Source organism: Argentina anserina, chromosome 6 (assembly GCF_933775445.1).
Source record: "Argentina anserina chromosome 6, drPotAnse1.1, whole genome shotgun sequence".
Classification (NCBI taxonomy): domain Eukaryota; kingdom Viridiplantae; phylum Streptophyta; class Magnoliopsida; order Rosales; family Rosaceae; genus Argentina; species Argentina anserina.
The window spans coordinates 22,072,479-22,083,542 of record NC_065877.1 but is presented as its reverse complement, the minus strand read 5'-3'; the positions used below and the strand labels follow the sequence as shown (position 1 = coordinate 22,083,542).

At 35.8% G+C, this 11,064-nt stretch overlaps 1 protein-coding gene across 1 annotated transcript; it reads right to left on the bottom strand.

Moving 5' to 3' along the window:
• Positions 1–33: 33 nt before the first annotated feature.
• On the bottom strand, positions 34–1,807 carry LOC126798809 (deSI-like protein At4g17486). The gene is made up of 3 exons (XM_050525871.1): positions 1,404–1,807; positions 686–973; positions 34–370 (listed from the first exon to the last, which is right to left on the bottom strand). The coding sequence occupies exons 1-3, from the start codon at positions 1,534–1,536 to the stop codon at positions 123–125; spliced, it is 669 nt and encodes a 222-aa protein (XP_050381828.1). The 5' UTR covers positions 1,537–1,807; the 3' UTR covers positions 34–122.
• Between the last annotated feature and the right edge of the window lie 9,257 nt (positions 1,808–11,064).

Here is an 11,064-nt window from a genome sequence, read left to right as displayed (position 1 = left end):
GCAATTTCAAGCTAAAGAATGAAGGAAATAATAGAAACGGAAACATGAATTTTTTTTCTCTGCCTCTTTCCATTTAAGCAATTGTCAATAGAATGGAAATTAGTGCTGCAAACAACCCATGATCAGGATGAAGAATCAACAATCAAAGGCGACGATGGAGGAAGAGGACGTCTTGTTCGGCTTCTACCCCTGCGCGTTGTGGTGTATGCTGGAGAGGATGATGCAGAAGAACAAGAAGTCGAAGATATGGGCACATTGTCTGCTTGGCATGTTAGCTTCTTCTCATCTCCTTCTGCCTTATCGTCAATTCTGTGATGACGAACTTTTGTTGAATTTAAAGTTACAGGAAGTACACAATTGCATAAGAAGCCTGCAATTTACAAAATAGATTCCAGTTGTTATAACAAGAACGGCAACACAATCAAACCAGAGTAGTAGTTTTTAAATACTTAATAAGAAGATATTCATCTGTGTTGTCAGAATTGTTTCATTAAAGAAAAATAATTGAAATTGCAGTGTTTCTTTGATTTGAACAATGCAATGGACAAAAACATCTCCCAACTATTTCAGGACGAGCTCTAACTTAAAAACTACAAAGTGCATCCATGTCTAAAGCTTGTTTAATAATTTTCCATTTACCATACAGAAAAAATTGGAATAAAGATGTAAGTTAGATCAATCTTACCGATTCTTGCAAGCCGATTAACCCAATTTGGAATTGGGTTTCCGGTCAGTCTGATGCAAGCATCATTGCAGAAGTGGTTGCAATTTTTGGTGATCAAGTTGTATGCATTCCCTCTATATTGCTCTGCAAGCGATTCCATCACTGCTCTCACCTCTAAAGGCCCAACATCTGTTTTCCCAATCAAAATTGATTTTCTAAATGTAAATCCATCACACTTTTTTGGCTCCCCTTCAAAAATCCCAGTTGTGGGATACTCATGAGCTCCAAACGCATACTCAATCCCATGAACTGCATAATCAAATCCAATCAAAACCACCACAAAAACAGAACAATGACATACAAGAACAAAGCCAAATTGATAACTCCAGTCACTATCAGAAAAATCCCACAAAAATAGGAAAAGCAAATCAGTAACATAAAAGTTTATGTATAATTTCTATCAAAGCTGCAAAAAAACATTAAACTTTCAATTGCGACTCATTTAAAATCCTGATTTTTTATGCTCATCAGCCAAAGAATAGAGATTCTAGATTCAATCTACCAATCTGCGCTGAACCAGAACCACCAACCAACTACGAAGATTGAGTAAGAGACCCACATTAAGGAAATCTTATTTCTAATAGATGATAGATCGACTTCACAGTTTAAAAGTTACAAAATAACAAATCCCAGAAAGATTATATACAAGACTAAGAGGACAAGCCGAAGTAATTCAAACCTTGTACACCAGAATGGTAAACTCCAAGACCAAGCCAATAAGCGTAGCCATTATAAGGTGTCAGATCATAAACGTTCAAGTACACAGGCACCGATCCACTATTGTCAGTGCAGACACTCTTTCTGCACATCATCCTTATCCTCTTGCTGCTGCAGTTGCTGCATTTAGAGACTGATGCTAAATACGAGCACTATCATTTTCACACAAAGCACCCACTTCCCATTATGAACTAGAAGAAGGAGAAGAAGAAGAATGTACTCGATTGCATTAGAATTCCAGGTCACTTTTTTTAGGGTTTTTAAATTGTGGGTTCTTGGTTTTGAGTTGAGTTTTGGAGATAGAGAGAGAGAATGGAGGAGAATCTTGTTGATGGGTTCCACCGTGAAAGGTGGTGGTGGCTGTCGTTTTAAAAATAACAGAGAGAGAGAGAGAGAGAGAGAGAGAGAGAGAGAGAGACTATGGTTGTTGTGGGTGGTGCTGTGTTTGTCGTTGTATAAATCTTGCATCACTGAACAACTGGGCTCCAATTTGACTGGAATTACAGCAGAAAGCCTACTTATCTGAAATAAAGAATTTGAATTTTTGGGAGAAAGTAACGTAAACTATTATGCTACGAAGTGGGGGGGGGGGGTCATATTATAAACAAGCATCGTGATTAGGGTTTGTTTTACAATTCAATTACGTGGAAAGGAATGATATTGGAGCATTCTTTATCCGGGACAACTATTAGGGGTGGAATTCGGTTCAAACGGTTCAGTTTTGGGCTCAAACCAGAAACCGAATTAAAATTGAACTTTGATTTAGTTCGGTTTGATTTTTTTATTTTTTCAATTTTTTTAACCGGATTGAATCTAATGCTACGAAGTGGGGGGGTCATATTATAAACAAGCATCGTGATTAGGGTTTGTTTTACAATTCAATTACGTGGAAAGGAATGATATTGGAGCATTCTTTATCCGGGACAACTATTAGGGGTGGAATTCGGTTCAAACGGTTCAGTTTTGGGCTCAAACCAGAAACCGAATTAAAATTGAACTTTGATTTAGTTCAGTTTGATTTTTTTATTTTTTCAATTTTTTTAACCGGATTGAATCTAATGCTCTTCAACGGGCCTTGTGGGCATATATAGGAAAAAATATATATAATACTCTAATGTAAGGTTTTAAACATTAAAAAATTATTATAAAACATTCTAAAAAAAGTCACAAAGAAATTATAGTTTCGAAATATTGTCGATCGACACCAATAGATGTGATCGATATATATATTTAGGGACCATGTAAAATTTCATCTATTTTGAACATAGTTTGACCGTCCGTATCAACGGTCAACAAAAAAAGAGGCGTTTTCACATAATAAAACCTCATTAACCGGGACTTTGCCAACTGAGTTTCCTTGTTACGACCATGCACGATCGATGACAAAAATTATGTGATTTCAAATATGTAAACAATTTTCCTCATTCGCATCTTGGTAATGGTTCTCTCCTTATGGCATAGTAGTGTTTTTTTGGTTTACCGGAAATTTCGACGGTCAAACGAGATCGAAGTAGATGAAATTTTAAAATGATCACTAAATATATATACTGATCACATCGGATGGTGTCGATCAATTCCGAGAAATTTCCTTCATATAGTCGCTTCATAGTGTGATAGTTTTATTATAAACCTAATATTAAGGTTATGATACATAAGTGGACACTTCGGCGATCGACAACTCTAGTCAAAAATATGGTCGATCGACACCAGTGGATGTGATCGGTATATATATTTAGGGAACTCGTAAAAATTTTGTCCGTTTCGAACATGGTTTGACCGTCCGTACCAACGGTTAACCAAAAAACATGTGTTTTCACATAATAAAACTCCATTGACCGGGGCTTTGCCAAATGAGTTTCATCGTTGCGACCACGCACGATAGGTAAAAAAAAATTAGGTGATTTCAAATATGCAAATGGATTTGATGTTCGCATATTTGTAATAGGTCATTCCTTATGGTATATTAGTGGTATTTTCGATTTACTAAAAATTCCGACGGTCAAACGAGATCCGAATTGGATGAAATTTTTAGAGGGTTACTAAATATACATATACCGATCAGATCGGTTGGTGTCGATCGATCCTGAGAAGTTTCATTCATATAACCGCTTCATAATGGGATAGTTTTATTTTAAACTTAATATAAAGGTTACGATACATTAGTTGACACTTAGGCGATCGCCAACTCTAGTTCGAAATATGGTCGATCAACACCAGCAGATGTGATCGGTATATATATTTAGGGACCCCGTCAAAATTTCATCTATTTTGGACATGGTTTGACCGTTCGTACCAACGGTCAACTAAAAAAGAGGCGTTTTAACATATTAAAATCCTCATTGACCGGGGCTTTGCCAAATGAGTTTCCTTGGTATGACCGCACATAATTGGTGACAAAAATTAGGTGATTTCAGATATGCAACCGGCTTTTGGTGTTCGCATTTTAGTAATGGGTCTTCCCTTATGAGTTATGACATTAGTATTTTTTTCGGTTTACCGGAAATTTCGACGGTTAAATGAGGTCTGAATTTGATGAAATTTTTATAGGGTCACTATATATATATTAATCATATCGACTGATATCGATCGATCCCGAGAAGTTTCCTTCATATAGTTGCTTCATATTGAGGCGGATTTAGTAATTACGCATCCGCTTATATATATATATATGTTTGTTTTAGCAAACTTATTTGAAACATACATATATGGGCATACATATATATGCATATATAACACTATAAAAGATAAACATATAATTATATATGATGTAAATCTAAAATCACATTAATCAAATCAAATATTCGGTAAGATAAACGTAAAACGACATTGTTTTATGAATAGTTCGGTTTTTCGGTTCGGTTTCTTATGTGCCCAAACCGGAAACCAAACCGATTAATTCGGTTCTGTTTGGTTTTCTAAATTTTGGTTAGGTTAGGTTTTCTAAATTTCGGTTTGGTTTGTGTTTGGTTCGGTTTTTTTTCGGTTTCGGTTCGATTTTTTCGGTTCGGTTTTTCGGTTTTTCAGTCTTAAGTGCCACCCCTAACAACTACTATAATTTTGGCTTTTGGGAGCATATAAAGAAAAGAAACTACCATTCTAATAATAGTTTGACATATAAGATTTAATTAAATCTTAGAAATATAATATTTAAGCTATTTTGTTAAAGACTATTTTTGTTTTCTTTCTAAAACTCTACACCTTAAACCCTAAATTCTAAATCCGAAATAATAATTTAAAATCATTAATACCCATAAATGTCATTTTCACAAATAATAAAAATATATTAAATTATAATTTTGGTGTAATAAATTCATGTGTCGAAATATAACAGGTAAGAAAGACTACTAGGCATTGTCACATGATATTACCATAGCATATAAAAAAATTTCCAAAAGAACGGCAAAGGACCCAAAGGCCAAAGCCAAACCATGAGTGTGTGATTAATTAGTATGAGGCTGATTATCAGTGGGGAATTTATTGGTTTAATTCTGATGCCTAGGTGAGACGTTGGCCTTTTTTTATAATTATTTCTAAAGTATCTAAATTTAGTATTGCTAAGTCAAGTAAAAGTAAGCCAAAGTACATGTCTGAAAACTAATCTTTGTTTTATTAATCAAATGTCAATTCATTTGTATATTAGCAAGCAAAATTAAGATAACACAACCGAATACCGACAATAAAAGTTATCTCTTCTGACTTAAATAACTAGTTATTCTTAAGCAAAACTAGCCAACAAAGATAAGATTCACCCACATTTTCATGGTCATGAAGCACATAACTAATAACATACAAGTGATGTTGAAAACATGAATAAAATTAACAATCACATCATTGTATAACTGCGATGTGACTCAAATTATGTCTTTTTGGCATAAGCAATAAACACTCGATCTACTCTGTTGACTTTCCAACCGAACTAAACTCCAGTAGCTTCAAAATCAACTCTCCCTTCTCCAAAGCCCAACAAAGCTAAGCAACATATTGCACACGAAAAAAAAATCTCTCTTTATCTCTACACAAAATCTTGCTCATCCGGTGACCCTCCGAAGCAACGTAAGCTTGGGCCTCATCGATGAAAGGCTGGTGCAGCCGAATGGGTCCTAGTTGGGGTTGGTATTTGCTTTTTTCATGGAAAGCATATAATTTTTTCGATGTAAACCAAGCGGAAGGGGAAGCAATCAGTTTGAGATCGAAGGGAGGTGGAAAGGTTCATGGCGGTGGCGGCTTCGTGGGGCTGTGAGGATATCACCCTCTATCTCGTTTAGGGCTTCACGAGTTGGATGCTCCAAGTTTCTATTAGAGTTAGGGTGGGGGTTTCTGATCTATTTCGATCAGACTCTGCCGTTCTTCGGGGCTCCAAGATCCAACCCTTGCAAGGAGGGTGCTACTACCACCGGTAGGGGTGGTTACTACATTCCCCTTAGATCTAGGCTCCCAAGGATCGATGCTTGGTTTTTGTTGGAGGACTTCTGTGTGTGCTTTTAGTTATTTATCTTTTTTTTGTATTACATAGTAGTTAATAATAGTCGGCATAGCAGCCACCATATTGGGTTATTCTGGCGCAGATTCTGGTTGGCGGTGGCGGTGGCGGCTTCGTGGGACTGTGAGGATATCACCCTCTATCTCGTTTAGGGCTTCACGAGTTGGATGCTCCAAGTTTCTATTAGAGTTAGGGTGGGGGTTTCTGATCTATTTCGATCACTGCCGTTCTTCGGGGCTCCAAGATCCAACCCTTGCAAGGAGGGTGCTACTACCACCGGTAGGGGTGGTTACTACATTCCCCTTAGATCTAGGCTCCCAAGGATCGATGCTTGGTTTTTGTTGGAGGACTTCTGTGTGTGCTTTTAGTTGTTTATCTTTTTTTTGTATCACATAGTAGTTGATAATAGTCGGCATAGCAGCCACCATATTGGGTTATTCTGGCGCAGATTCTGGTTGGTGGCAGCTGGAGTTCGTTTGCAAATAATTTGAGTTTGGATCGCATTCCAAGTTCTCTTATTTATGTTTACTGCAATTTACTTTTTATTGGTTTAATATTTCAATTTGTTGAGAAATATGGGTAAGCATAGTCTCAGATTGAGTATTTTTGGTGCCATGTTTGTCTTGGGATGGCGGCGAGTACCTTGCATTGTTAATTGGTCACTACTTTCTAATGACAAAATTGTCGAATTTTATGTTCAGTGGCAACATATTGGGAAAACTATTCGTATTAGCATCTTATGGCTCAGTTTGAGCAATATCTTCCTTGTATGTCGGCAAAATTGTAAAGCAAATAAAGGTGTAAACGTTGCACTCTTGGCTAATTGGGGTCTAATAGAATACACCAGTTGTTTAGATGAGATTGCTAATATGATTTCATAGTTTTCTCTGTTAAATTGTTATAATTTGGGGCTAAGGCTCTATGAACGTCAAAAGGACGTTGAAATATGTACTGGGACTACCTCACCTCAACCTTTAAGATTTGGACCAAAAATACATATGGGTTCACCGTCATCAGCTAAAGAAGCAAGGCGCAGGACACCCTTCCACCACTAAGAATTAGAAGTGTATCCACCAGCAAGATGTAAGAAAAGCTTTGACCTTGGATCGAAGAATCTACCTTCATTCATCAACACCCGAGTTCGATCAACAACACTGGCTTTAAGTCCAAACCCAAACGACGCGACGCATAAATCAAAAGAAAGAACCAAGAAGACATGAAGGTAAACCAGAGGAAACCCAGATTGTCGAGATCGCATTCGCTAGATAAAGAGAGAGCATAGAACTTTTGCCTCCTAGACGGAGGTTCATCAGCATAAGGGTATTTTTGTTTTGGTTGGAAATAGACATGTCTACATCTCGACCATTCAACTTTTGGATGACAATATCGATTGCTTCACGAAATTCACAGACATTTCAGACCTGCCTCCCAAGTGCAATCGTCTTAGTGGGGTTGTGAATGTATTGTCTCAGGCAGTTTGAAGGCAAATGCAGCTACTGGTAATGGTGTCACCGTCGGTGATGGTCTTGATTCCTTACTTAAGAGGTACCTTCCGATATTTTCGTTAGTAGGAATTGGATCTGTCGGGGCTTATTGGGAGGTGTGAAAAATGAACTCGAGGAAAGAAATATTAGGCTCAAGGAGAACATATTTGATTTTGAGGAGAAGTTTGAAGTGGTAAAGAGGAAGGCTAAGCTAGAGCTGGCAATTCTGGAATGAAATGTCTATCAAATGAAGACAGAAAGTGTCACACCGATAAGACTATTGGGTATATCATCGGAGACAATTTCAGATGTTCTCTTTGCTGCTGCTGCTATGAAGGTGGGCAAAGCTAATGTCCTTATTGTGGAGCATGATGCTTTAGGGGTTTCTCGTCGTAGTTGGTGTCTTTCCCTTTCGTATGAAAAAAAAATTAGGTATGTATGAATGTATTAGCTTTGTAAATGTTTTAGGAAAAGAAAATGCTTTTGACCCCAAAGTCGTATACAAAAATTTGATACCAAATGATGTGGAATATACTACATCATCATTTTGATTTTGCAATCTCTATGACATGAATTTATTTGTAAATATAAAAAAAGAAATAATTACGTACGATGAAACTTTTTTCCTAACGATTTAATTGCTAATAAATGTTTCTAAGATTGAAAAGGAATCTATCTCAAAAATATTAAGGATTGAAAAGGAATATGAATTTCTTTCCTATCAACAATTACAGCCAAAGCACCATCATTTTGAATTTTCCCCCAAGTTTAATAATTCTTCTCCCAAGTTTAAGAATTCATTTGTGGTGTGTTTGGATGAAAAAATTATGAAATCCATAGGACTTTTATAAATGATGAAATCTTAAACTCCATCAATATGAAATTTGTTATGTTGTTTAGTTATATTTATATGGAATTTGAATTGTGTAATAGTTTATGAAAGTTGTATTAAGACATATTAAAAAATTAAAATTTTAAAAGCCTTATTTTGGAAAGATAATTGAACATACAAAGAAATTTATAAATAACACTTATTTTATGGTGATTTCAATTGAGGAATATAAACAACGAATTTTTTCATTTTTTTTATAATTCCCAATTTAATAATGCCAAACAAGAGAAATAACAGTTAGAAATTATGAAATGCTCACTTTTATTTAAATTTCCTCATGTTTTTTCTCATCCAAACACACCATTGGAGTATTTCTTTTCCCATTACATATTAAAATTATTTAATTGAAGGTGATGACATGTATATGTAAATTGGTTTTTTTTTTGTATAAGTTTTTGGTGCACGTAGCACTACTCTATGATAAATCATATTTACGTAATGAGTTTGACATATTACGGTTCAAATTCGACATATTACATAAATTGAAAATTTACATAAATATTATCCCTAAATTAAATAAATGGTTGAGATTCCAAATTGGTAAAGTATAATAAAAAAGTGAGTCTCGTCAACCATCAAATAAATAATCTTCAATTTTTCATCAATCCTTAATACCTTATGTGCTCATTTTAAAGACCAATCTCCATATTATCATGTGATACTAGGAAAATTCATCGTAATTAGATAAGTTAAAATTATAGTAGGATCATATAAGAGCCAAAACCATAACAAAATTAGAGGCTCAAACATGGAAGTCAAAGACAAGATGTCAGCCCAGTTGGATAAAAGATAAACCAATTTCAATATTCGTTGTGTGTTTGTACCTATGAAGCACAAATACGGGTGTTTGTACTTTGTACCCGTTTATGCTGAGTCAGACGAACCCTCCATACCTAATCAATACAATTGTGCATAACAACATCCACCATCGGCCTCGTTGCCCAAATTATATGCACAATTTCTTTCCTTAAAAAATAACAAAGGAATCAGATAAATTTAACATTGCTCGTATATAGTGCACCAAATGCTAAAAGAATTACCTGCTAAATAAAACAATTCACAATCAATAACAATCATCTCATAGAATCACAAAAACTTCTTAACTTTGCATCATATGATTTATAGCTGGTGAGCTTTCATACATAGACTCATATCTTTTGCACTCTGATTTGAAATGAAGACAAAATCTCATAAATCTCATATTCACCTGAAGAGGGGGAAGTTCTTATCTCTAATCCCTCTATTTCCAAGTCACTAGGACATTAGGTACAGCTCTTCATTGTTTACTGGTTTTAGTAAACACTTTTCGACCCTCTTTGTCCCATTGCTCCAACAGAAATAGTAACTGAGTTCTTAAAATTATAAATTTAATTTTACTACTTAAGTCACTAATTATTAGTCCTCAAAGTAGTCATTGAGTCGTCAAAGTAGTTGGAATTAGGGCTCGTCATGAGTAACGGGTTCGGGCCGGGTCTTAATAAATTTAAATAAGTGGCGGGCCGGGCCGGGCCGGGTATTTTCAAAAATTCGAAGATCCAAGCCCGCCCACCTAAGGCGGGCTATTGCGGGCCGGGCCGGGCCTTGCGGGCTTTTACCGGCCGGGCCTTACGAGCTTGTATTATAAAAACAATATAATACTCTAATTTAAGGGTTTGAAACAATAAAAGAATTGTTAGAAAACATTCTAAAACAAAAGTCACAAATAAATTCTTGTTTCGAAATATTGTCGATCGACACCAATAGATGTGATCGATATATATATTTAGAGACCGTGTAAAAATTTCATCCAATTCGGACCTCGTTTAACCGTCGGAATTTTCGGTCAACAAAAAAAAGTGGCGTTTTCACATAATAAAATCTCATTAACCGGGGCTTTGCCAAATAGATTTCTTCAGTTCAACCGCGCACGATAGGTAATAAAAATTAGGTGATTTCAAATATGTAAACAAATTTCCACATTCGCATCTTGGTAATTGGTCCCCCCTTAGGGCATATTAGTGTTGTTTTTGGTTTACCAGAAATTCCGACGGTTAAACGAGGTCCGAATTGCATGAAATTTTAAAATGATCATTAAATATATATATTGATCACATCGGATGTTGTCGATCGATTCCGAGAAGTTTCCTTCATATAGTCGCTTCATAATGTGATAGTTTTATTATAAACCTAATATAAGGTTATAATACATTAGTGGACACTTCGGCGATCGACAACTCAAATTCAAAATATGGTCGATCGACACCAGTAGATGTGATCGGTATATATATTTAGGGAACCCGTAAAAATTTCGTCCGTTTTGGACATGGTTTGACCGTTCGTACCAACGGTCAACTTAAAAAGAGGCGTTTTGACATATTTAAACCTCATTGACCGGGGCTTTGCCAAATAGATTTATTCAGTTCGACCGCGCACAATAGGTAACAAAAATTAGGTGATTTCATATATGCAAACGGCTTTCATCATTCACATATTTGTAATAGGTCCGCCCTTAGGGCATAATAGTGGTGTTTTCGATTTACCAAAAATTCTGACGGTCAAACGAAGTCCGAATTGGATGAAATTTTTATAGGGTCACTAAATATATATACCAATCACATCGGCTGGTGTCGATCGATCCCGACAAGTTTCTTTCATATAGTCACTTCATAATGCGTTAGTTTTAATATAAACCTAATATAAAGGGTATGATACATTAGTTGACGCTTCGACGATCAATAACTCTAGTTCGAAATATGGTCGATCGACACCAGTAGATGTGATCGGTATA